At 41.6% G+C, this 27,484-nt stretch overlaps 1 protein-coding gene across 1 annotated transcript in view; it reads left to right on the plus strand.

The window, feature by feature from the left end:
- Nucleotides 1–9,430: 9,430 nt before the first annotated feature.
- The window catches only part of Mtmr7 (myotubularin related protein 7), an 80,529-nt gene continuing 62,475 nt past the window's right edge, over nucleotides 9,431–27,484 (plus strand). The window contains exon 1 of the mRNA XM_057752456.1: nucleotides 9,431–9,563. Coding sequence (XP_057608439.1) covers nucleotides 9,540–9,563 — 24 coding nt within the window. The 5' untranslated portion in view covers nucleotides 9,431–9,539. The remainder of the gene's footprint in view (nucleotides 9,564–27,484) is intronic.

Below are 27,484 nucleotides of genomic sequence, written 5' to 3' on the forward strand. Positions count from 1 at the left end.
AAAAATCATGGTTATGATTTTATGTCAAGATTATGACAATGGGAGAGGAGAAGCAGTCCTTTTCTTTTTCCAGTTATTGTTATGTGTTGGGAATATTTGAATTTATTGTTTCCTTATGGATCATATGACTGATTTTATTCTTGAAAAATGACCAGTTTTCAAAAATGTTATCTTTGAGTTGAAATTTTGGTAAGTAAACGAATGCTCTTTCAACTACTCAGTTTCCAGCTCAAGTTTTGCTTTTTTTTTTTTAATTTTCACAAAAGTGTTTGTTTGGATTTATGATACTATGACACGATTGCTAACTATGATATTATTTGAAAATTTGTAAAATTCATGTTCAGTCCCCATTGTAGCATAGAAGGAGGGTACATGAAGCTTACCCCTAGCTAAGTAGTTATTGATAGCTGACTATAGATGGGGAATCCAAAGTCAGTTTTCTTTAGGAATGTGACCCCTGGTAGGTTAACCACTATCCAGTGGCTGTCCCCACTCTCATGTACATATTACATTATTAATTAATTAAATTGGTGTTTTTTTAAAAACAGTACTTATATATTTGTTTCTTTAAAAAATAATTAAAATGTAATTGCATAATTTTCCTCCTTCCTTTTCCCCTCCAACCCCTCCCATATCCCCTACTCCCTCTCAAATTGATGACCTTTTTTATATGTGTGTGCATAAATATATGTTTATATATAGTGCATAAACATGCCAATATAGCCTGTTGGGTCTGTTTAATGTTGCTTGCGTGTATATGAGTTCAGGGCTGACCACTTGGTATTTGATATCCAATTAGGGGTTCATTCCTGAGAGAGAGTAATTCTCCCTCTTTAAGCAGCCATTAGACATCTGTAGTTCTTTTCTAGGGGTGGAACCCTAGAGATCTCTCCCTTCTTCACTAGTGTGGTTACGGGATTGTCATTGTTTACATAGGCAGCCATATTATTGCGGTATCATGTGTGTAGCTTCCCTTTGATTTCTGGAAGACACAATCTCAGTGGTCTTCCTGGCCTTCTGGCTCTTAAAATCTTTCCACGCCCTCTTCTGTGATGTTGCCTGAGCCTTAGGTATTGGTGTTGTGTGATAGATGTATTAGCTAGGGCTGGACTCCCATGATCTCTGCTTTATGACCAGTTGCGGTTTTCTGTAATTGTTTCCATTTGCTATAACAAGAAGTTTTATTTGACGAGAGGTGAGAGATATACTTATCTGTGGGTATAAAGATGAATATTTAGAACACAGAAATTATGCTGGTCTATAAAGTGGTAGTAGTAGGTTCTTCTTAAAGATTTATGATCTCACTGGGCTCAGACAGTTGGTAAGTTTCCAGTACCAGGCATGAGTTTCCCTCCTGTTGAGCAGATCTTAACTACCGGTTACCATTAAGATATAAATAAGCACCACTATTGTACCTTTTGGGATCTATTGCCATCCAGGTCATTGTTGCAGTTCATAGGTATCACAACTGGACAGGACTATTAAAGGCTTTCTTCCCTTGGCAGCACTTTTTGGTACTATAAAAGCTAGAAGAGGGTTTTCAGGTTAGAACTCACCTCTAAGAGGCAACCCAGGAAAACAGCAATAGCTTATACTGTTTTATAGTAACTTAATTACCCTGAACAACTCAAATGGAGGTTTCTCATGTCTTTAACTGTTTTTTGTTAGTCTATGGCTTTTATGAACATGGTCAGCCCAAGTTTCATAAGTTCACTTAATATATACACATACACATACATATGTATATACGCTTATATGTAATATATTTATATATATATAATTGTAGGTAAATATAAACTAATATGAATACTTGAGGCCTTATCAAACATCCTTAGTGTTATTTTATCTCCTTTCTCTCTTTCCTATATTGAATTCCCTCTGTACAACCCTTACAAGTTCCATGTATTCACCTGGAAATTTCATGATTTTCTTTATAGCTGAATGGTATTCCATATGTGTACACACACATTTTCATGATTTATTCACCAGTTGGAGGACACATGAAATGCTTCCATTTCCTAGCTATCCTGAATAGAGTGGCAATGAACATGGTTGAGTAAGTATTTGGTGGGCTAGGGTAGGAATCCTGTGAACGTATGCCAAGGAGTGATATATCTGGGTCATGAGGTAAATTTGTGTTTTAGTTTTTTGAGGACTATCCACAAGAATTTACAGAGTGGCTGGAACAGTTTGCAATCCCACCAACCGTGAATGAGGGTTCTGTTTCTTCCTGTCTTTTCCAGCGTTTGTTGTCAGTGGTTTTGCTGATCTTAGCCATTCTGACTGGGGTGAGATGAAATCTCAATGTTGTTAGCAATGGCAATGATTAACCATGTTAAAGGATAAGATCTAGTAGGATAGTCACTGAATGAAGCCACTGTGGGCTCCGATTTCATCACTGTCGTGGGAAATTAAAATAAAACACACTTTTATAATGTCAGAGGTTGACATTGTTGGACTGGGAAACCCTTTAAACTGTGTGCATGTTTGGCTTTTTCATCAGAACCTGAACTGGATTCCAACTCCAGGGCATCACGTGCTACACATGCCCTGCAGTCATGTGGCTGTGAAACTGGAGGTGCACATTTCGTCTTACTGAACCTTCTTGCATCTGAGTCTATATCCACTACCTAGGCATGCTGGTGGGTGCTTACATGCTTCTTTCAGGGGAAGAATCTCTAGAAAAACAGAGATTTAGGGATACGAGGTTGGGGTATTAATAGTCACATGAATGCCTTTGGACTCATAAGTTTAGAAATATTGAAATATTTAGATTTCATAAGGTGTATTATTATAATAACTCAATGAGATTGGGATTGATACAAAGACCCAAAACCACTAAATATTTATACTAGTCAGCTTGGGCTGACATAACAAAATACCAAACACTGAATTTTGGAGTCTGTGTGTTTAAGATCAAGATCTGGTAGAGTTTAGTTGTTTTTAAAGGGCTTTCTCTAGGGCTACTGACATCTACCTTCTCTCTGTGAAATGAGAGATGGGAGAGAGAAGGGAGGGCAGAAGGGAGAAAGAGAGAGAAGGGAGAAGAGAAAGGGGAGCTTTTGTTCCTTCTCAAGTGTGGGGCACTAGCTGTATTGGTTAGGAACTCGACTTTACATTTAACCTTTATCACCTGCTAGCAGGCCCTGTCTTCAGATATTTGGGGTTAGGACTTCAACAGAGGGTTTCTTGGGGACCCAAATATTCAGTACACGATAGTACTTGAAACCAACAGAATTTAATGCAAAGGGCTTAAAAAATTAGGAGAAAGGGAAGAAGAGAAAGAAGAATGAAGGTTTGGTAAGTGGTGATGCAGAGTTAATAAAAGCTCAGAGAGAGAAACTGGGGCTCAGTCTGAAAATCGGAAAAAAAAAAAGTCAACCACTGGCTCTTACTCGACCTCAGTCTGAAATGGCGATGCTGTCTTCTGGAATCTCAGAAGGAGACTGTGTTTGAGAGCTGTCTCGCCCCATTTTATATTCCTCTCTAGGGCTGGGATCAAAGACGTGCACCACTGGGATTAAGGGCGTGCACCACCTGATTTCTATGGCAATTAGGGTGGCTACTGAGATTAAAGGTGCATGTTAACATAATCTGATCTGTAAGGCTGACCAGTGGGACTGTTTTACTCTCAGATCTTCAGACAGTCCTTATTTATTAAAATACCATTGAAATGCCACTGCAAAGTGGTGTCAGGGTGGCTGCACATGGCATTAGGATCGCTAAAAGCCTCACTTCCACTGAAGTGGCCACTCTGCAATGACTGTTTCCAAAGGACACAAACTAACTTCACACCGTGGTCTCCTTTTGAGACACCAACCCTGAAATATTTTTATTAGCTTTCATTAACATCAGTCAATCTTGTTCCAAGTTCCTGACATTTGAACAAAATGAGGTCACTCACCCCAAATTGGCATCAGTTTGTACATCTGGTCATTCATCCTTCGAAATTTCCAGAAAATTACAGGGCTTTGCCCACTAGGAGGATCACCCCTCCCCCAACCTTTGTTTGTATAACATTGTGAATATACTTAATATCACTGGACTGGACCCTTAACATGGGTAAAAGGTAAATTTTATGCTATTTTCATCATAACTTTACAAAAATAAGATAAATTAAACACAAAGGCATAACAAATTGTGGTGGGCCATGCCCATAATCTATTGCATTTCTAGCTGGGGCTTGCTAGGGTTCCATACCCTATTGTCTCAAATAACTTGAATGTATGTGAGTCAGTTCAGGACAAAAGTCTATTGTGCTTGATCTGTATCTACTACAACCTAAGGATGCCCAAGAGCCTTTTATTGCTCTGGGCCCCATGCAGAGCCCCATGGAAGAGGTTAGTATAGATCACCTGAGAGAGTGCTAAGAGCAAAATGTAAATCAACTTGCCTTTCCTATGAGGAAACTTTCCCCACACCCTAGAAATTCATTGAGTTGTTAGGAACTCATGTGATCCTGGAATTTAGCCTTCATTCTGAGATTCATGTGTGCTTACCTGGGCCTCTCCTAATTTCTGTTCACCTGATACAATGAGAAAAATTGATTATTATTGTTATCAATGTAGTAGACCTTGGAATTTTTGACACAATGCTGATTAAGGTCTTGTGGATAAGTCTGTGACAGAGAGGCAATAAATTACATTTCTGGAAGGAAATAAACTGGTTTTGATGGCCTTGAACTAATACAATGGACAAACATGAGTCACTCTGGCAGAGCTGCATCGGGTAGAGATGTTAGTGTGAATTTGAAATGAATCTCCAAGGCTTTGGTAGAGAATTAGAGACATAAACGTGTAGAGATAAGCAAACGCAGGCGACAGAAAGGGGTTGGTTGATAATTGATAGGAATCTTTATGGAATCCAATAACTGATTTGGCTGAGTTCTTAAGAGACAGCAGAAGATGCATCTGAGCCTTACACAACAGAATAAGGAAATGGTCCAGACAGCAAACCACTTGCAGGTTTTAAGCTGCAGAGTAATAATGATGGGAGCTGCATTTTATGGAGATGAATCTGGCAGCAGAAAGCAATGTCCCAGCCAGGGAGAAACAATGAGGATATGAAGTTGAGTAACAACGACAGTGGAAAAGGAAAAGGATGCAGGGAAGAAATGTCTTGATGTAGAGCCAGTAAGAGACAAAGCCAAGAACATCTCCAAGCCCACTGCACGTCTAAAATAAACAAGACATACAATACAGTTAGGAGGCATTAGGTGAATGTATTAGCTAGGTTTTCACATTGCCTTGACAGAGACCTGCCATAAACAAGCAGAAGGAGAGAAATACTTCGAACATGGTTTGCACACATGGTTGTTAGCTTCATGTGGATTATGTCAGAAGGATGTGCGGAAGATGTTTTTCTTCTCAAGATTGCCCGGGCACAGTGACAGAGAGAGACTGAGTCTAACCTTCAAAGGCATGCTCCCCAGTGAGCCACTTCCTCCAGTTTGGTCCCCACCTCCTGAGGCTTCTTGGCATCCCCCAGATAGTGCCACTATCTGGAATTAATTATTCAACACAGAAAGTTGAGGTAAATAATTATCATTAACTATATAATTTAGAATTAATATATTACAATAAGATATAAATAAAAATATATAATATGTGATATTATATAAATATAATAAGATCTAATAATATTAGACCTTGGAGGCAGGGACTTTGGTTACTCTTATTCATACCATAGTTGTTATAAAATGAGCCCTCAATAATGGCATTGTTGCAAAATATATTATGTTTGATCTCATGGAATTTACATAATTGTCCTAAGGGAGGTACGAGTAAGCCATATTGTCATATTAATTACCTTTTACATTTTGACCAACCTCATGCACATAAAAATAGAGAATATAATGAATATACCACACACATTATCCATCTGCTCGGCACAACTGACATCTGTCTTAGTCTGGTTTGGCTTCAGTATGCAAAAATACTATAAACTGGGTGGCTTATGAAGAATAGACATCTGTTTCTCACCATTATAGATGTTAGGAAGTTCAAAATAAAGATACCAGCGCATGAGCCAGGTGGTGGCGGCGCACGCCTTTAATCCCAGCACTTGGGCAGCAGAGGCAGGTGGATCTCTGTGAGTTCGAGGCCAGGATAGTTTACAACAGCTAGTTCTAGGACATGCTCCAAAGCTACAGCGAAACCCTGACTCAAAAAACAAAATCAAAACAAAAACCAAATCAAAACAACCAACCAAACAAAAAGATACCAGCTCATTTTTGTCTGGTGAAGACTCACTTCTGGTTCATAGATGGCTATCTCTCCAGCACAACTTTCTCATGCGAGACATGAGGGGTTTCGTAATGGCACCTAACCCTATTCATAACGGTCATTAGTGAATCCTAAAGGATCTGTCGCCCCAGATTCTCGACTTCTAATACCACAGCCTGGGGGTTCACGTCTAGATGCATACATTTAGAAGTAGCACAAGCATTTAGACCATTGCACCATCGCCATACACATTTTATACACAAGAGGCCTAAAACTGGGAGTGGCTAAATAACCCAGTCAAGCTTACAGAGTTGTGATGGGAATAAAAGCCTGTATCCTTTCAGTGCCCCAGTTCTTAACCATACCTGGTTTGTGACAAGTGGGTTATTATTGCATGTGTATGATTGTGCATTTATGTGTGTGCATGAGCTGTATGTGTGTGTGTGTGTGTTTATGTGTGTGTTTGCATGTAAACCAGAGATCAACCTCAGCTGTCATTACCAAGAAGCCATCTACCCTGTGTTTCGAGACAGGGTCTCTTACTACGTGTGATCTGTGGCTTGCCTGATTAGATTAGGCTGTCTGGATCAGCGAGTCCTTGCATCAGCCACTTCTCTCTGCTTTCCCAGTAGTGGGATAGCAGGCATTTCTTCCACCATACTTAGAGTCTACGTAATCCAAACTCGGGTCCTCATGCGAATGTGGCAAGCACCTAACCAACTGAGCTATGTCTCCAGCCTGCGAAGGCCGTCTAAGGGCTACACTGAGGATGAAAATGGAACTACCATATTTAAGGAGAGAATTCAGGACTGGAGATGCCGAGATGAGAAGCACATGTATTAAAGCAGTGCTTGAAGGCATGGGGATGAAAACGAATAAGCAATGCAAGTGGCCTAAGGACACAGACTTGGCTTGAGCCCCAAGTCTTCCTGGAGAGAGAACAAAATAAAGGAGACTATTTAAAAACACTGCCTGCTCACCGAGTTAAGTGCTCTTTTCGGCTGCCCTGATGTTTCTTTTCTGGTTTCTGGAAAAAGGGCAGAGCTGTCTATAATCCACTTAGTTTTTTTTTTTTTCTCTACGTCTTTGATACCAGGAAAAAGCCAAAGACGACATGATATCCCACACTATCAACTTTATTTAAACCCTGAGGGGGTCAGATGTCAGTTTTTTTCCTACAAGGCAAGGCCTCACATACACCTCTGATCTTCTCACACAGATGTCTCATCACATTTTCTATCAGAGGCTAGGCTTGTTTGGAGATGTGTGCAATCTTCTGCATGCAGCATGAACCATTAGGGTTTAATAGTCCTGACCAGGGTTGTAGCCAACATGCAATCATTAGCCACACGAATCCCCAAGGAAACACATTTTGGCGTCATTGCCAGATCCAAAATTCGAGCTGTCTTGGGAGAAATCAAAGTATTCCAGAAAGATTGTAAGTGTTTGGCACATTTCCAAGTATCTTCAGGCCACTGAAGATCACAGAGTATTGGAAAAGTCCCCAGTTTGTAGCAAGTTTTTTATTTAAAAATTCCTCTAGAAACATTGAACTTTAAGAACTAAGTATCTGATCCTATTGGGCTTCATCTAAGCAATAGCAAAAAAGTTCAAGGCACAAATCATCATTGAGAGGTTGGTTTCATTAGGCATTTTGTGAGCATCTTAGTTGGCTTAGCTTCATTTGCTAACGTGTGGGCTGTACCACGTTTATAACTTAGTACCCTCATCTGTATCACCCATCAGTTTCTTGGCATCTGCTGTGATACTCTGAGCATGAATTGCTTAAATAATGACAGTGTCTCTTCAATAAATGATTATTCGGCTTTGTCATCTACCTAGGGTGAATTTAAGCATTCCCAGAATATAGACATATTGAAATTATATAGATATATGTTTCAATAACATATATCATTCCCTCACCTGACAACTCTAAGATCCCGTCTGTAAAACAAAACCCTACAATATCTTCCCTTCTACTTGGTGGTGAGTAGTGAAAGCAGGGAGCCTGAAGGGTATATGGTAGCATTCTAAGTACTAGAGACAGTGAGCCTGAGGGATATACAGTTGTATTCAAAGTACTATAGATAGTGAGCCTGCGAAGGGGATGCGACGATTTTAAAACGTATAGAATAAATATTTGGAAGACTACAAGATGCCTACCAGACATCGAACAAAAGAAGATTAAAAACAAGCAAATACTCAGTATGTACGGTCAAAGAGTGTACAAAACTGTCATAAATAAAGGCCAGGAAAGCAACGAAATAAATACAACTCCAATTATTATTCTACGAAATTTCATTATGGCGTAGCGTGTTCACTTAGAGCTGCCGTTTTCATTCTCTAGCATTCCCCAGTGACTTCATGGAACCTCAAAAAGGATGGTTTTGTGCCTCTAGCTTCTGTTTAGTTAGAACTAGGTAAAGATGGCCAATGTGTTCCTAGCACAGGGCCAAGGGTTTTCCCATCTCTATCAAGAGTTCTGACAGCGAAGTCGCACGGTGACGTGAGATGTCTGACTAGGTGGCAAACTTAATAGGGCTCAAACAATGTTGGTATTAATCTCATTTTCATCCCAAATACTCGGATGGCTGAGCCTGGGCCAAAATAAAGCCAGAGTCCACTAGACTATGCGTACCGCATCAGGGTACATTTGTAGTCATTTTGTTTCCTAGCCCACTCTGAAATCTCACCTATCCTGGGATGGTCTGGAGGGCAGCCAATGAGGGTGTAAAGCTACACATATTTATTCGCATCTCTCCAAGAAGCCACACCCAACACAAGGCCCTCTTTGTACCTCAGGAGACAGTAGTGCCACAGTATTACCGTATTACGAAAGCTGACCGCCTTTGATTTTTTCCTTCTGTTTTTAAAATACGGGGATGTCTTTACGTCTCTCTTGTGGTTTCCAAGCTGCTGGACCCAAATGATTCTCCTGCCTCAGCCTCCTGAGTGGCTGGGACATTCAGGCAAGCGCTTCCATGACCGACTTGAGGATGCCCATCTCGCGGAGGGGGGGGTGATCGAGCAGCTTGGGCAGTAAGATCCTCAGCCAGAGAGGCGAAACCGAGGAGGGCGAAGTCCAAAGGGGGCGTGAGACCCACAGGTGCGAGCAGGCGCAGAGCCGAGCTCCCGGGCCCGCGCAGGCGCCCAAAGGCTCCCGCACATCCCGCGCACCTGGAGGCGGAGCCAGGCCGGCGGCCCGCCCACGCCCGCTCCGGCCGAAGCCCCCTCCCCTCCCTTCCCATAGCGCCGTACGCGCGCGCAGGTGCGTGAGACCGCGCCCGCCGGGGACCCTGCAGTCGCGGGCCCGCCATGGAGCACATCCGCACGCCCAAGGTTGGTGGCCTGGGCGGAGGAGGGAGAGTCGGAGGGATGCTGAGCCCGAGCGCACGGGGCTGCCCTGCGGGGAGCTGGACCGCGAGCGAGGGAGGAGCTGGCAGCTCCCTAGCATCTCCCTGAGCGCTGCGGGGCCGGCCTTTCTCTTGCTGGCTCACAGGCCTAGCCGGAGCTAACCTCTTGTCCTTGGGGGAGGGAGGGCGGTTTGTGGGATGCGCTGTGGACGCAGGGGTGGGCAGGAGGGAACGAACCCTAATTGTCTCTTGAGTAACAAGGTTTTTCTACTTGTTTGGTTCTAGGCTTCCAAAAAAAAAAAAAAATCATTTTTGAAAGGTGCCTGTAGCTCTGAGCAGTTGAAAGGGAAGCAAGCCCTTGAATAGCAGGTGCAAGGAAAGCGCATTATAAACAGATGGCTTGAATGAACTTGGAAGCTTGTGGAAGCTAAGACTTAAGACTCACCAGATGCATCCTTTCCCATCGCATGGCGGGAGCTGTTAGGGGGCCTTCCTCTGAGCTTAGGATCCATACTTGCTATAACTGAATGATGGCGTATCCCTCTATTTCCAGTTTGCTTGCTTCTCAGGGAAGAAAGATGCTGCGCATAGATTCATCCGTGGGTGTGTTAAACACACCAACGTTTGCCACCTAACAAAAATGACTGGTTTCCGATTATCCAGTTAAGTAAGCCTGGAAGCCTCTGAATCTTGCCATTCTTTGTTGAAATACAATTTAGAATGAAAATAATGAAATGATAGAAATTCCTGTCAGATTAAAAAAAAAAAAAGACGGGAAGGAATACTTTTAAAAATTCTGTTTTCTGTCTCTTGTTGCCACCACACAGTCCTTCCAGAAACGTCTTATGTTTAAAATCTAGGCCCCTGATAGACTTAGGCCAAAGCTGTATCTGAGTGAACAGAACTCATGTGGCCCCAGCGGTATTATTATCTCATGAAAAGGTAAATGTAATTACTTTGCTCTCTACCCATCAAGAAGAATTTATTCCTACATTCTGAAATGGTGGCCGATACCTCTTAGTTAAAAAAAAAAAAAACCTCTTTAAATATTATGTTCGTGGAAGAATCGTTCTTCTAGCTTGCTGAAGAATGTCAGCTCCACTGGCAAATATAAATTGCATTGGTGTTACACTGTGGAATTAAATTGCTTTACAATCAGGAAATTGTAAACTTAGAAGGCAGTTCCATAAACCACAGGATAGGTGGCCCAAGGCTTTCAGGGCTTAAGTGGTACTAAATAATTTATTTGATAATGATGAATTTAACCCCTGCATTTCCTTTGTCTCTCACCAAGGGCATTCTTTCATGATGAAGAGGCCCTTTGTACAGGTGGTGTCTTGTGTGGATGTCAACAGCAAGGATGACAGCTTCTCTATCGTGGTGCTGGGTGGCATTCTCTCAGTATGAACTTGGGAGAGTAAAGTCATTTTCTGGTCCTAATTCTGTTTTGTCTCAGACAAAGCCATTTATACCTGAGCAACAAGAAGTATTTTTAAAGATTGGTTTTCATCACCACCCTGTAGGCAGTGTAGTACTTCAAGGGTAGCTGTGAATGCAAGCCAATGCAAAACAGGAAACTTAAGACAGTATGAGAGCAAACAAACAAAACTCAATTGCATGGTACTCAGCTGGTAACACCATAGAGAACAAAGTCATATACAGCAACAGCAAAAGGTTAGGATGCTGGGCTCCGAAGATGACTCAGTAAAGTCCATGTTACACAAGTATGAGGATCTGAGTTAGCATCCCCAGCGTGCATATAAAAGCGGGGTGTGTTTTGGCACACACCTGTAACCTCAGCACTGAGTGGTGGCTGGCAGTGAGGATTGCCAGAGCTCACTGGCCGGCCAGTCTAGTCAAAGCAGCAAGCTCCCATTTCAGCAAGAGAGACCCTGCCTCAAAAATGAGGCAGAACGTGGTAGAAAAACAGAAGGCGGTGTCCAGTATCAAACTCTGGCTGCTATGGGTGCATACAGCAGACACATGAATTTTAAACATTAACCACTGCATATGCATGAAGGAAAAGTGTATAGTTACTTTCAAAGCATACTTGAAATGTGTAGTTGTTGAAAGTCATATTCATACACTTCATGTTTCTGTTATAGTCTCTGGGTACTGAATGGGGAGTTTTTCCATGATTTTACAGTTTTTTATTTTGGGCTTATGTATGCAAAACTTGCTTAGCTGATCCACTGTTTATCTGATGCTGTATTTACCAGGATGCAAAGGGGTTTTTTTTTTTGAGGAAATTAAATGCATGCATGATGTATAATTCCTTTTCCATTGACAATATAAGTTATTGATTTGTTCGGTGAAAACGAATAGCTGTCACAGCGTGTGCTCTGGAGTGCAGTTTAAGAAGATACATTTGAATTATTAGGAGTGCCTTGTACGTATTTCTCTCTTTGTGTGCCTGTGTGTACACTTCAGTAAAGCTCTTTATAGAACATAGGCTAAACAGGATGCGTTTCTACCTTAAGAGTCCCGTGCAGGGAAAAACTACTCCAAGAACAAGTTGCTTTGCAGTTGGGTGGGAGTGAGGCGCTTCGTGTTACCTATACTGTTCACGGTAGGAAGTGGAGTCTTTGCTCTGCTGTTGTAATCTTCTGCAAGGCATTTCCTTCACATTTGTAACTTTGAGTTATTAATGGACTTTGTGACCCTCTCTGGTACAGACCTTGGCATGCTTCCCCTTCTTCTAAATCCCACTCCTTAGTCTGGACCCTCACTGAAGAGTCTCCCCATTTTCTGTTTTCTTCTTTGCTGGGTAATTCTATTATGGCAAGATATGATCACACATTACTTATATTAATTTTCTTATAGCAGCCACCAGACACCCAGCAGAAAGCAACTTACAGCGGGAAGAGTTTACGCTGGCTCACAGTTGGAGGGTTTACAGCCCATCATGGTTGGAGAGGCCATGATAGTAGAATGGCTTGACCCTAGGTTCACAGTAGGGAAAGGGAATGACACTGCTTAGTTATTTCCCCCTTTTTCTGTCATCTGGGACCCCAACTCTTGAGATGGTGCTCCCCACATTCATGTGCCTCATTAATGCCCTATTTTTGTTTTTATTATTATTATTATTATTTTTTAATCCAATAAAGCTGACAGTTGAAATGAGTCAAAGGATTCTAGGACTTTGTGTGACTGACTTGTCCTAATTCCCCAGCTTTATTTAGTGACCATTTCTTGACCAGGGCAATGCCCTTTGAAGGTTTATCAAGTGTCATGGTTTCTTTTATTAGCGTAGGACTTATGCACTGTCATTCCTTTGCAGGAGGAATGGGAGATGGCACACTCTGATCTTTTCTTTACCAGGCTAAATTTCTCATAGTCAAAGTTTCAAATAAAATGTGTTTTCAGGGACTAGAGAGATGACTTAGTGGTTAAGAGCACTTGTTCATCTTGCAAAGGACCTAGGTTCAATTCCCACCACCCACATGGTAATTCACAACCATCTGTAAGTCCAATTCCAGGGGATCCAGTGCCCTCTTCTGACCTCCACAAGTACCAATCCTCATGTAGTGCACATATATAAATACAGACAAAACACACACAAAATAAATCTAATATATGTAATCTCAGAGGAGATATTGCCTCTACCTTCATCTAAATTAGACTTGCCTATTTGTTTTTTGTATGGAACCATTTTGTTCTTTTTTTATGTTCCTCGTTTTGGTTATTCATTTTGGTGGTATTTGTTGACTGTTGAGTTTCCTTTCTTAACTGGGGATCCCAGAAAAATGTGGATGTATTCATTCCTGCATCTATAGCTCCTCATACAGTGCTTAGTACCAAGTAAGCATGTATTAAATAATGCTTGAAAGAATGAACAGTGTTCTCCATTTAGTACTTCAGTTTTTAAAATAGGCATATTAGCAATCTAGGTTTTATATGCCTTGTATCTGTAACTTGATTGTATTGTGAGCCCTCTTACATACCATACATACCATACACACACACACACACACACACACATACACTACAGTAATGATTACATTTATATTTAATGTGCAGCCCATTGGCTTTAGTATGCATGTGGTGTTGTGCACCCATCATCACTATCCAGTTCTAGAATACTTTTTCACACCCAAAGAAATCATTGTTTAGCTTTGATTTACAATGTCTTAAACTTACATGAGTTAGGCTTTTTGTTTGTTTGTTTATTATTATTATTATTATTATTATTATTATTATTATTGTTATTGGTTTTTTGAGACAGGGTTTCTCTGTAGCTTTGGTGCCTGTCCCGGAACTAGCTCTTGTAGACCAGGCTGGCCTCGAACTTCCAGAGATCCACCTGCCTCTGCCTCCCGAGTGCTGGGATTAAAGGCGTGTGCCACCACCGCCCGGCTGTTTGTTTGTTTTTTGTTTTTGTTGCTTGCTTGCTTGTTTTCCCTTGGGTTTAGACTGTTGCTCAGTCTTGTTTTGGATCTTCATACCTGTCCTCTCAGTTCGGTACCAGGCACTATACGTTGTGGTATTGCCTCGTTCCTCATCTTACCCAAGAGAAACTATGGTGTGCACATTCTTAGCAGCTGATGCCCTTTGCCCCATTTCTTAGGACTTTATCCTTGGTAACTTTACTAGGTCTCTTAGCCATCCTTCGTCACTCCTCCAAACAGTTCATCTGAGCGAAAGGAAGTACAGCCTTTTGAAATGATGACTGAGTGAATCTTGATGTTCCTGATGGCTGATGGTTTCCCGTTTTAGGTTGCTACAAAGTTCCATTAAGTAACTAATTTTAGAATCTGGTCTCGAATTAATGTCAAACTGACCAATTTGACTGTTTCTTCCATTTGGGAATAGTGATCTCATTTGTGAGCTCTCTGACAGTAAGACGAGATTTTCTTTCTTTGCCAGTCATCATTGCTATACCATTGCCACTAGGGCTTTTTCTTTTATTTAGCAAATAATTTGCAGATGATAAATAGAGTAGAGAGTGTATGCAGGTGTGTACCACCCTGCCCAGCTCTGAACATTTTCTTACTCCCACAGCAATCACAATACACATTAGTGGTTACTTCCCGTTTCCCTTTCTCTTTACTCTAACAACCAATAATATGTTTTTTTTTTTAATGTCATGAGCCACCTTTTTGGGGTGACTTCTGCTACAATCCTAGCCACGGTGGGTTTTTATGTTCCAGGGTAGTAGCGTGCAGAGGGACAGATAAGAATCACAGAGACTCAGGATAGTAATAGGGGGGCAACTCAGCCAATACCGAATTCTGAATTTACCCACATTTATTTTGAAACTGAATTTTAATTTCTTCCAGATTCTTTGAAGAAATTATTTTTTAAAGTCACCAATGCATATTAATTATACATACTAATGGATATCACTGTTAAGTTTCTGTGGGCACATGTGTCCTGCTGTGGTCATGCTCGCTTTCCCAGATAGCCTCTTTCAGTCTCCCTTCTCCCATCCCCCTTGTCTTTTTAGTTATCGAATTGTGAGAGCTCTGGGTGTAAGTCTCTAGTCATATTTCTGAGTTCTCAGTGTTTTCTCCTATTCTGTAGGTTTTCCTTTCACTGTTCTGATAAGTGTTTTTTGTTTTTTTTCATTTTTGGCTTTGAGAAATCTTGTATATCCCATGCTTACCTTGAACTGACTCTGTAGCTGAGGATGACGTTAAACATCTGATCCAATCTGCCTCCACCTTCCAGTTCTTCCAGTTGATAAGATGGTGGATATGTGTTGACAGAGGTTTCTTTCTCACCCAGTCCTACAGCCATTCAGTCCCAAAGAAACACACAGAGACTTATATTAATTATAAACTGGTTGACCTATTAGCTCAGGCTTCTTATTAACTAACTCTTACATCTTAAATTAACCCGTAATTCTGTGTTAGCCATGTGACTCGGTACCTTTTATCAGTGAGGCGTTCTCATCTTGCTTCCTCTGTGTCTGGTTGATGACAGCAGACTGAGCCTCTTCCCAGAATTCTGTTCTGTTCTGGTCACCCCACCTATACTTCCTGCCTGGCTACTGGCCAGTCAGCATTTTATTAAACCAATACAAGTGACAAGACCATTGTCCCACAGTAGACATGTGCCGACATGCCTGTTTTAAGGGATGCTGGTCATAGGGATCCAACTCACGACTTCTTGCGTTGCCAGACCAAGTCAGTGCAGTATCCCCACCCTTTGTGCCGTTTGAAACATAAGTTTAATTTTATTAACCCAAGTGTTCATAGCTTGTTTTCTTATGTCGTAGGGGAGGTACTCCTGGTTTTGGTGGCATGTCTGTATTTTCTTAAAGTTGTTTCTGAGTACCAAGGTAATGAAGACATTTTGTTAGAAAAGGAGAATGAAAACAAATCATGAATAACCTCACCACCCAGAAAAACCTACTTCTCTATGTCATGCTAGTCCTTTTTTTTGCGAATGAGTACAAATGGAATTTAAAACAAAGTCTGGTCCGTATTCTGTCTCTTTAGTGTTCTTTTTTTATTAACTACTTTTCTGAAAGGTGACTTTTAATAACCTCAGATACTATAATTATAGTCTGTGGTTAGACCATGCATAAGTTAGTGTAGACCAACCCCACAGTTCTCGTAGATGATTTGCACGTCCATGCTTTGGTTCTGTTCTGTCTGAAGGATGGTGAATAGCGAACAGCTTAGATACAGTCTCTCTTTCTCTCTCAGGTATTTCTATCTAAGTAGCGTAGAGTGACTTGATCTGCCCTCCCCCCTCCATTATAATTGTCTTCATTGGAGGCAGAGGCTCTTCAGGTTTGGTTGTCCATGTAGACTGCTCCATATTCTTCTTGGACATAGTGAGGAGGCAGGGTGCGGAGCTCGTGTGAACAGGAAGCTTGAACTCTTGGTTTGTAGTGAACAACATCTTCTGTTTCTCACCCAGAAGTCTTACATCTATACGGAATTCTGGGAAACAGTCAAAAGCCTTAGTTACTTCATTGTTTTTAAGATAAGCATTTAATTTCTTTGATATTTAACTTATCCCCATCTTGTCACTGTAACAGTGTATTTAAACCACTATGCGGAACTCTGTATTGCCTTCCTTCTTATTTTTTGGTTCCATTTCAACACACATTTTAAAGATTTATTTGATGACTCTTTAGCATTTTCTTCCAGAATTTTGCATGATACTATTGTAGCAGAATTTTTTAAATAATTTATTCTTGATGATGATATATGATTTGTTGATTTATGTGTCTTTGTTCACCTGTCAAGTTGAGCTTACCTTGTAGCTATTTACAACAACACTCAGGATGGCTGATCAAAGCCACTCTTATAGATAGAGCACTGGAGCCATTGTACTCGGCACTGCTCTGTAGCTTTCTGTGTATTTCTCAGTCCCATCTGCAGGTGAGTACCATTGTTAGCCGTGCTTCAAAGCTGAGGAAACTGAGGCTGAACGGGCTTTCCAGCCCGAGGGGCGACCGAGATTCAGAATTGCACCGTGTGACTCCTACAAGTCCATCGTTTTTCCGTTGCACTTTTGAGAATGAAGTGGAAGGGCAGCTGGGAGCTGGATGCTCCTAGTCCAGGCCTTCAGCTGCCTGCTTGTATCTTTAGCTCCAGGTTAACAGTTTGCGTTTGTGTTACCCGCGTTCTGCTTGCTTTTCTTGATACCGTAATTTGATTTTACTGTAAGAACCAGGAGCAGCATTGTGTGTTCATCTAGAAAGGTCCAATACTTTTCCACAATTGCGGAGGAGACGATCTGTGTAGTCAGTCACATATGGTCTCTCACACTCAAGAGATAAGGTGGCCCCCTTTGTTAGTCTGAACTGTTCCACTTTAAAGTATAGCTGTGGCAGTTACATCTTCCGTTTTCAGAAACCCAAATCCTCTCAGAAATTGTGTTAAGCCTGCCTCAAAAATCATCCATACTTAGTGCTGGAAAGATGGCTCAGTGGGTGTTTGGTACCTCAAACATGAGGACCTAAATGCCATCCTAGGTGAAGAACAGGGATTGGCTACAAGCAGGGATCCTGAGACAGCAGGGTCACCAGGGCATGCTGGCCACCAGTGGAGCCCTCAAGCTCAAATGCCCAGTTCACTGATAGACCCCGTCTCTAGAGAGTAAGGGAGAGAGCGATAGATGATAGAGATAGGCATCCATATTTCTTGAAATCCTCTCCTTTAATAGGTTTAACAATATTTGGATGAAGTCTTCCTGTCCTGAGTCAGCCTTTGGTATTTAGGGCACACAGTCTGCCGTTGAACTAAAGAATTCATCATACTTGAATTGCAGTTTTATTCATGCATGTAGTGTAGAAATGCTGCTCGCTGCCAATACCCTTTAGGTAGCTGGATGAAGACTGTATGATATTCATGGCCTGTGTGTGCGTGTTGTGGGAGAAAATGTTATGGAGAAAATGCAGAACTTTGAGAAGACAGATGGCTGGGAGTGAGTTAGGGCTGTTCTTATACATGATAAGTATTCCAGGTAAAATGGCTTTTGTACAGAAACGTAATTTTCAGACAGTTCTAAACCTAAGAAATGTTCTAAAATGAAACCCCGTGTATGTTAGCAGTTATTTCTCCTTTGTATCTCCTCGTACTATGGCTACTCACTAATCTGCTTTCTTTACATATTTGCCCTTTCATTTTCTATAAATGGCATTATATAATATGTTATTCTTTGTGCCTAACTTCTTTCAGTTAGTGTAATGTTTTAGGGCTCATATAGTTTTTAGAATATATTGCTAAATAATATTTTTATTTGTTTTGAGACAAGGTTTCTGTTGCTTATACCAGTTCAGAGAATGATCTTGAACTACTGGGGTCACAGGCTCATCCCACCACATATAGTTACCTAGTTCCAGTAGCAGTTCCAATGTGAGGCTAGAACCCATGGCCTGAGCTATATCCCAGCTATTGCTAGTTAATACTCTACTGTGGATGTGTTCAAGATTGTTTACTCATTTATTCGTTGATATTTATTAGTTGGTATTTGGGTTATTTCTGGATGGTTCATTTGTGACAAGTAGTGCATCCTTAAACACTCATGTCCAGGTGTTTTGGGGGAACCCATGTTTTGCAGTTCTCTCAGGTGTATAATCGGGAGTCTCTCGGTTCATAGCAGGTTTCCTGAGATGTTGCACCATTTTATATTCCCTATAAAGATGAACGAGCATTTTCCAGTTTCATCACCTCCTCACCAGCATTTACTGTCTACTTTCAAGGTTACAGTTATTCTCTAAGTGGTGGGGTGTGTGGGCCCTACTGGGGGTGTTTTGCGCCCCTTGAGAAATAATTATTCTGACTACTTTTTTTGTGTGTGTTGATGATATCTTACTTGGATACAGATCTGTTTATGTCGTTTTGCTTGTTTTTAGATGGACTGTCTTAGTTTTTGAAGTGTAATTTAGCTGGGCCTTTAGTTTTTGAACTGTAAATGTTCTTCATAGATTCTGCTCACGAGTGCATATATGACTCATGGTTATCTTCTTTTATTCCACGGGATGTCTTTTCTCTTTCTTGGTGTTGACCTTTGAAACATTAAAGCTTTTAGTTCTGGTTGGAGTCCAGTCCAGTTTAAGCTGTTAGTGCTTTCCTTGGTGCTTTGGTTTTTATAATTCATTGCCCAACCCAAGGTCCCAAAGTTTTAGAGTTTAGATTTTTTTATCTTGGAATGAAGTTTTGGTTGTTGTGTGAGGTATAGGGCAGTAGTCCTTTTGCTTGTGGAATACCACTTGCTCCAGAGCTATTTATTATTAAGACCCTGCTTGATCCAGCTCCTTGTCTCGGCACACATGCTAAGAATCAGTTCAGCACAGATGTGTGGGCTTTTTCGGCTCAGTTTTGTTCCTTTAATCTTTGTGTCCATCTGTGGTCAGTACCACAGTTCTGACTACAACTAGGTATATGGTCTCCATGAGTTCCTGAGAACTCTCATCTTTGACGTTTACAGACCAGACGGAGAGTGTATTTGCAATAGTTAACAATGAGGTTCATGGTATTTCTTAGCACTTTATTATTATTATTATTATTACTCTGATTGCAAAAGGAGATGACGCCAGGTTTGTGTTCTGAGAAAACTTCCATGCAATATGAGAATAAAAAGAATTTTCTCAATCCAAACATTTCATTTGACCTACTTACTCACTTCCATACTTCACAATGGGTTCAAATATTTTACTCCCCTGGAGGCAATCTACAAAGAGTAACTTTGTGTAACCCAACTCTCGTTCACACCCTTGCTTTCAGAGTGTATTTTTCTTTAATAAAAACATTAATTTCTGTAAGCTCATGGATTTTAGGAAACTATCCAGTTTTGCTCAGGGAGACACTGAAGGCAGCCTGTGAGGAATTGCCTGGATTCCTGAGGGAGGCTCTTTTTGGAGTGGATGTGTGGAGAAGGTGAGGTGGGGGGTATTGGGATGGGGAGGGGTAGTGGGGAGGACAAGACACACAACTCTGTTGTAGAGGGAAGTACCAGTCCTACTGAAAAAGGAGGCAGTTAGAGCATTTGCTGTGCACCTAGAAACATTTGCATGCTGGAGTAATGGAGACATTGAGCACTTGTGTGTGGCCATCTTGGCCATTGTTCCCTTCTTGGTAAGTTTTTAGCATTTCCTCGGTGGACTCTCTCGGTTCTGTCTCATCTCTGCAGACTCAACACTGTCTGAGGTGCTTTTCACAGAGGACAGTTACACAAGGTTTTCTCACCCTGACTTGTGACTTGTTTTTATTGTTACTTCTTCCACTTTGAACAGGACAAGCGGTGACAGTATGTATGACCAGATAGCCAAAATTCCGTGACTGTGCGTGTAAAGGCTCAGCTTTGTATTCTCGCTCAGTGCTCAGAGGGCCTGCAAGTAGCTCATTTTGTATCATATTTCTTAGGCCAGGAACAGTTTAAACTATTTTTTCTAGTGCCCTTTCCCCCGGTGGACAGCTAGTTGAAGCCTTTGGGAGTAAGAGTCCTTCCCAGGACATGGACCCAACCCTTCCTCCCACAGCCATTTGAAATAGTTTAAAAATAGCTTCCACTTAAAGCTTTGTGGCAGGCCATGACAACTTTATAAAAATTGTGTATTTACTTTTCTCTTTTTTTTCCTTATTAAAACACTGCTTATCACAGATTCCCGAAGAAATGAATGTATTGCCAAGCTCTGAAAGAAAATTTGATTCCTCTGGGCATGTGGCAAAGCACAAGTTACTTAGAATGTTCAAGGTACAATTCAGACAGTTTTAGCAGGGGGGATGCTGCCTTTTGGACTGAGTAGATAGCCTGAAAGCCTGTCCGTGCCTTTGTTTGCTAACTTGCATACTTCTCATATGGTCAGTGTTGTGTAAAGGCCTGGCTCTCTGATGGTTAACATCATGGTCGCACCTAGTTTCACGGAACTGACATCGTCGTTTGGAATTAAGCATATTGTAATTATTTTATACAGTGTATTTGTAATCTCTATATGGAAAACCATTTCATTTCTAGAGCATGTGTTTTTCTCAAGCCCCATTCCCTTTCTCCACACTTTCCAGTGGCTTCCCACCATCTTCAGCATCAAAGTTGAGCTCATATCGTGGTTCAGAAGACCCTCCAAGATTCATCTCTGTAACCTGTGCCAGCTGGTTCATTCCTCACCACCCCGACACTTCTGATCAGCCCTCCCTACCATCTGAGCATCCATGACTGCTCCTGCCTTTGTATTTTCTCCCCTCTTCTTGGAATGTTCTTTCCTCACTTCCACATGGCTGACTCAGTTGGCTCTCTCTTGAACATGCTCGCCATTTTATTAGAGAAGCCCTTCCTGTCAGACCACTGTCAGATATGTTTATCTGCTTTAATTTCTTCCCTCAGATCTTTGGTCCTCTAGCATAAACAGATGCATGCACACAAATTTTACTTTATTTTTCCATCTGGTGTATTGTCTGTTTCTTGCCCACACATCCCCAAGTAGAATGCAGGTGGGACTTTAACTCAGCTATTTATGTATCCCCAGCATCCAGGCCAGTGTCTGCTACAAGGGAAGGAATCCTTACACTGTCCAATGAATGAAGAGAGAATATGGTTTAATGTGACCCTGGGTCCAAGACTCAAGACCTTCATTACCCTTTTTTCTTATTATCCTTCAAGATTGTATCATTTTAGTTATAGAACATAAGTTCTCTTTTCCTTTATTATTCCTGGTCTTTGGCTTTTAATGTACTCCATAATAGACTATTCCTCTTTATCTCATCTGAAAATTCAAATTTACTAAGAGTACCTTCCTGTTTAATCATACCCAGTTCTACCTGTAAATTCTCATATGCTTTGTTTTTAACCAAAACATTATTAATTTTCCTTTGTTGGACAAATATTTTAGCACATATGCTAGGCATTAGCCTACAAAGATAAAACAATTGTGATGCCCATCCCTAAGGATCCTACAGTTGAGGAGTGTTGATCTGCAATTGTTAGGGTTTGTTGCTTCTGGAATCCAGTAAGCCATGGAATAGCTTTAAAAGTGGGTGCCGACATTGTTCTTGGGGCTGCAGGATCAAATACAGAATAACTAGTGCCTTCCTTGAGATTGGATTCTAAGCAGTGCTGTAGGAATAGCATGCATTCAGGCAGTACTTGGTAAGTGTAAAATGAGTGTTAACTACCAGAGGCATCATAGCAACTTAGAGGATAGAGAATGACCATTGCATGGGGTGGTTGAGCAAGGAGGTATTAATGGGTAGGCCTGAGTGTTAGGATGAGCTGAGCATGTCGCTTCCCCGTGGCAGGGCAGTCGTGCAGCGTTTCCTTTCAGAACTCACAAGAGGCCTCCTGTTTTTGTATCTGTGAGACATTTACTTTGCACGCATTTTGTAGAGAGGGAATAATGGTCTCTTAAGGGCTCTATAGTAAGAGGAGGAAGAGCATGTGGTATGGTTGTGTAGTCTGTCTTTCAGGGCTTTGGTGTTCAAGAGTACAGTCTGGGGATGTGTAGACATGATGCAGCTTGGCTTGCCCCTGGATGAGCCCGGCTTGCCCCTTAATGGGCCCGGCTTGTCCCTGGATGAGCCTGGATGGGCCCGGCTTGCCCCTGGATGGATAGCCTCCACTCTTCCATCCTCAGGCCCTGTCAGGTTTGGTGGGAGAGGCTTACCTCCCTGACTGCCCGAGGTGTCTCTTCTCATTGGACCAAAGTAAGTTCTACTTGGCACAGCTTGGCCTTGAAAAAATATTTTCCCGTAGCTTTCGGAGAGCTTTGTAAGTAAAGGGTTTATTTAGTCTTTTATCAGCTAATGCTTTTGTTAGAAATATGTCAAATTCAGAAGAATTTTAGAAATTTAGAATTTTGTTTTGAGAAATGTATCTTTATCACAAAAAATAAAGCCTCTAGCATTCTGAATTGGTCTTTTTCTCTCAATACTAGTTAACTTTTTAAAAATGACTTTATTTAATATATCTATCATTAATAGATTACTCCATACACTTCATATTTGAATTATATCAGGCCTAACATCTGTTCTTAATTTATTTTTTTAAACATTTTTTCAATCCCTTTCTCTTAATTTATGCTTGCAGAAAATAGTATTTTTGGTTGAGGTTATTTTAAGGTGGTGCTGAAATAAATCCTGGGACTGTCCTTTTGTTCAGCAGCACATGTTCCTTTGAGGCTACGCATCCAGGGTCACCCTACCGAAATAAATCCTTCGGCCCCTTGCAAACTCTCAAGTGTCTGGCCACTTTTGAGAGCCGACTTGTGGCATGATGTTTGCAGTTGCCCCCGAGCCACAGGCGCGCCCTTCTCTGGCCTTTCCCAGGGGTTCCCAGCACTCTTGTTCTGTCAGTAACATTGCTCTGTGTCATGTTAACTCCATGCTCTACCGCAAATAGTTCAATGTCTATCGGCCCCGCTCTCTCAGCAATGAGCTACACGGCTAGAACAGCAACCTGCTTTTGTGTAACCATTCTAGCGTCTATTCAGAATTGTCAGGCTAGTTTCCTTGCCTTGACCTAAGTCAGTTTAAAGAACCTAAATACAGGAAATGATTTCTCATTTTAAAAGAAAAATTCTCAAATCGTTTGTTTTCACAGATGGACTGTAACTATATAGGAATAACTTGAGACTGTGTATGTGGCTCACAAGTCTTTAGAAGGATGTGCATCCAGGACTCCTTTTTCCCATGTGGTAGAAGGACTTAAACATTCCCAGAAAATTGGGAAATGTATTGCTTATTTACTTTGAAATCTGGTACACTGAAAACAAATCCTCCTAATATGCATGGGATTCCAAGATTTTACCCCCCCCCCTTTAAATTTAGTTAGGCTATACCTTCCTGTTCTCCAGGGAGTTTTCAAAACTGCATCATGATTATACAGGGATGGAGTTCTCGACTAATGTGGATCTGTCTAAACCCATTGGGTTGTAAGTCTGCTTCAGACTGGGATGTGGATTTTCCCTATCGAAACCCTCCTACTTCAGTTAAGCTGGATGAATCCAGCCCTGTCCAGAGAAAAGTTTGTGCTGAAGTGGGTAAAATCGAAAATGTGGGCTAAATAGCTGTTGCTGGAGAAATAAGGAAGGTGAAGGTTGAGCTGTGACTATAAATCTTGATGTGCCTCTCTGTCTCTGAAGGGTAGTCAGCAAGGTCTCTCCTGTGTGGGGAATGAAAGGATGAGCTGCTGAGCCAGCTGTGGAAGGACCGCAGCCACAGCGGAGGGGAGCTGCTGCAGCTGTGGATAAAGTGACATGCCATGAAGAAGGACGACTGTCCCCGCAGAACTCGGGGAAGATTGTCTGTTCCATGTGTGCCGACTCATTGTCAGACTCCTTGGCCCTGAAGATGTTTGCGCGGTCTGTGTGCAGGCTGTGCGTCCTGTACTAGCAGTCCTGGCTCTCAGATTGCATCATTATGTGGCTTTCTGGATGAGCATGTGACCCAGGGAGATGCAGTGCTGGTGGGCCATCTGATACTTTTCTGTCCATAGATGCAGTGGATGGTAAGGCTGGGGCTGCTGGAGCAGCCTGGAGCATGCAGAGCCCTGAGCATGCAGGAGGGTGTGGTCGGGAGTCAGTGTATGAGGAACTGGGTGTTCTGAGTTCCTGCCAGTCTGAAGCAAGTGTTACCATTGACCTTTGTTGACATATGATTTAGTAACATCTCTGGCCTGAGCCATGTGAGACTCAGATTTCTCTTTCTCCTAGAAGGTTTGTAACACATGGACGGAGTCCAATAATCTGCCTTGTTACTCATTGGGAACCTTTGATAAATTGTCTGGGTCCCTGGCACACAAAAGGCATTCAGCAAATGAACATAATTAAATAATAAATTTATTAAGTTGCAGAACTTAAAGTGATAGGGCTGAGCTGTCTAATTGTCAATGGGTTAATCTGCAGGTGCCTTGCTTGCTACCTATGTTTGTGAATTAATTTGGTTGCACAGCAATGTATCTTTTCATGAGTTGTACTGAAGGCCCTAAGGGTCCCCAAAGGCGGAAAGTTGCTTTTGGTTTCATGGCATGCATTTCCTTGGGTTGTGCTCTGTATTTTTTTCCCTTCCCGTACTTGTTCTTCTGTCTCTGACCTTTGAATGAAATGGTCCTGGGAAACAACTTTCATTGGTTTTATAGTTTTGAACAGTTTAAATCTGCCTTTTGGGGAAAGGATTGGTGTTCATGATTTTTTCTACCAAAAGGCTTGACTGGAAAACCCTTGATACTCCACAAATACTACTCTTTATTTGATTAGGCAATCTTATATAAGAAGAAAAAAGAACGTGCTTCCTTTTCAAATTAGAAAATTTACCACCGTCACCACCCCCTAATTATAAGATTATAGCAGTTCTGAATGGTCTGAAGAATTTGTTTTTGCTTCAGTTTTTCTTCTTGTGTATCAGAGTGCTTTGGCAGCTATAATTGAATACATCTCTGGTTACCACTACATTAACATAAGGGAATTGTGCTTTAGATGTGAGTATTCAGTGGGAGGAAGACGGCAGACTTGGGTCTCTGTTATGGATTAACTTAATGATAATTACTTTTGTTAAGAACCACTGAGACGTACAACACCACCACCATACATACGTTCATTCTCTCTCTGCCTCGGTCTCTCTATCTGTCTCTCTTTTACTCTGAGTGGGACCATTGATAGTTCAGGAGCTTTGGAACATCTTGAAACATCATATCAATTGTTATGCAGATAGTGACATCTTCCATAAACAAAACCACTTTGGAATTTCCAAATATATATGAGCAAATATTGCATGACTAATGGATGGTTATTGTTAATTGTATACTTGACAGAATCTAGAATCACTTGGAGATAGGTCTCTGAGCATGCATGGGAGGGCAATCTTAATTTGTTAGCTGATGTGTTGAGATCCATCATTTTAGTTACAAAAAACCATTTTTATGTGTATAGGTGTTTTGCCTGTATGTATATCAGTGTACCATATATGTGCTTGGTGTCCATAGAGGCCAGAGGTGTTGGATCTTCTGGAACTAATTAGTGATGGTTGTGAACTTGCATGTGGGTGCTGGAGTTGAACCCCAGACCTCTGGAGCCAATTTTGCAGTCCCAGGAAGACCCATCCTGATTGTGGGCAGAACCGTTTCCTAAGCAGGGGATTCTGGATTGTGTGCAGTGGGCGAAAGTAAACTGAGTCTGCATTTATCCCTTCCCATTTCTCAACTCTACATGGCAGTGTGACCTACTCCATGAGGCTCTTGATGCGGTACATCCCCTGCTGTCATGGACCATAACCTGAACTGTGAGCCTTTCCTTTGAGTTGGTTTTGTCAGAGTATCCCCACCATCCTAACAGGAAAAGACACGAAGGCACTACCGAGAAGACTTGGCTCATCAAGCATTTCTCCCTAGTTGCAGAAGGTCTTACAGCTTCCGATGGGATAGCTACTTTTGCAGATCTCAAGGCATTGCCAGACACCGTGGAACAGTCAGGAAACTGAGCTATTCAGGTCGGACATGGGGTTTGCACCATCAAGAGTAGAGATGGTGCTTAGATGGCTAGCCAACCTGCTTGTCCCTTCTCTAGCTTCAACACACATTTTCACTTGTACCCATAAAGATTCTGATTGGCGTTTTGGGGAAATTGGAGGTTGGAGTTTTGATCCATGACTCTTTTCTGGTTTTACAATATTAGGGTTCTGGGATTGAACTCAGGTCTTCTCTACTGACTGAGCCATCTTGCTAGCCCAGAAAGGCTTTCTTTTATTTAAACTTAAAAATTTTTAATGGAGTTACATTGTATGTAATGCCAAAGTAGAGATTCAGTATGATGTTGATTCTGTTAAGTCAACCAAAGGGCTTTGCTTCTAAGACTATCAGTTCAGACTTAAAACCAAATTATAATTATGGCAAGTGGAAATAACTCAAGAAGCCTTTCAGACTTAAAACCAAATTATAATTATGGAATAATTACAATGTGGAAATAACTCAAGAAACTTTTCAGATTCTAGCATGCAGCTAGTTTTTTTCCTAACTTAAAAGGAAAAGTGAGAGTTTTGTAAGACCAACGAGCTCAGCCTGAATACCTCCAGTGACCAGGAAGGTGTGCATGCCTGTGGCTGTTCATGGCTTCACTTGGTGTGCAGAGCAGTGTTGAGCACTGCAGCCTTGGTCTGGTTCAGATACTGCTGTTGCAGGGGTTGGGCCTTCCTTTCCTTAGAAAGCTGCAAGAGTTTCCTGTTGATCACCCACCTTCCCACATGGCTGGGTTTCTTTTAATCCCCAATCACTACCATGTACATTTCCACCATGGCTGTGTTGTGTTCTGGATGGTCTCTGAAATATCATTGAGACAGAGCTACAGCATCCTGGAATTGAGGGAGATGCTGGAGATCCTTAGTTTCTTCCTGCAGGTCAAAAGCAGAGAACTCAGTTGCCTCTGCCTAACCAGTCCCGTTTCAGAATCTCATCCAGAGCCCACGCCTCTTGAATACTTTCCTTTTCATGTTGGTAGAGTCAGAAAATGTCACGATACCAAAT

Source organism: Chionomys nivalis, chromosome 20 (assembly GCF_950005125.1).
Source record: "Chionomys nivalis chromosome 20, mChiNiv1.1, whole genome shotgun sequence".
In the NCBI taxonomy this organism is placed as follows: Eukaryota; Metazoa; Chordata; class Mammalia; order Rodentia; family Cricetidae; genus Chionomys; species Chionomys nivalis.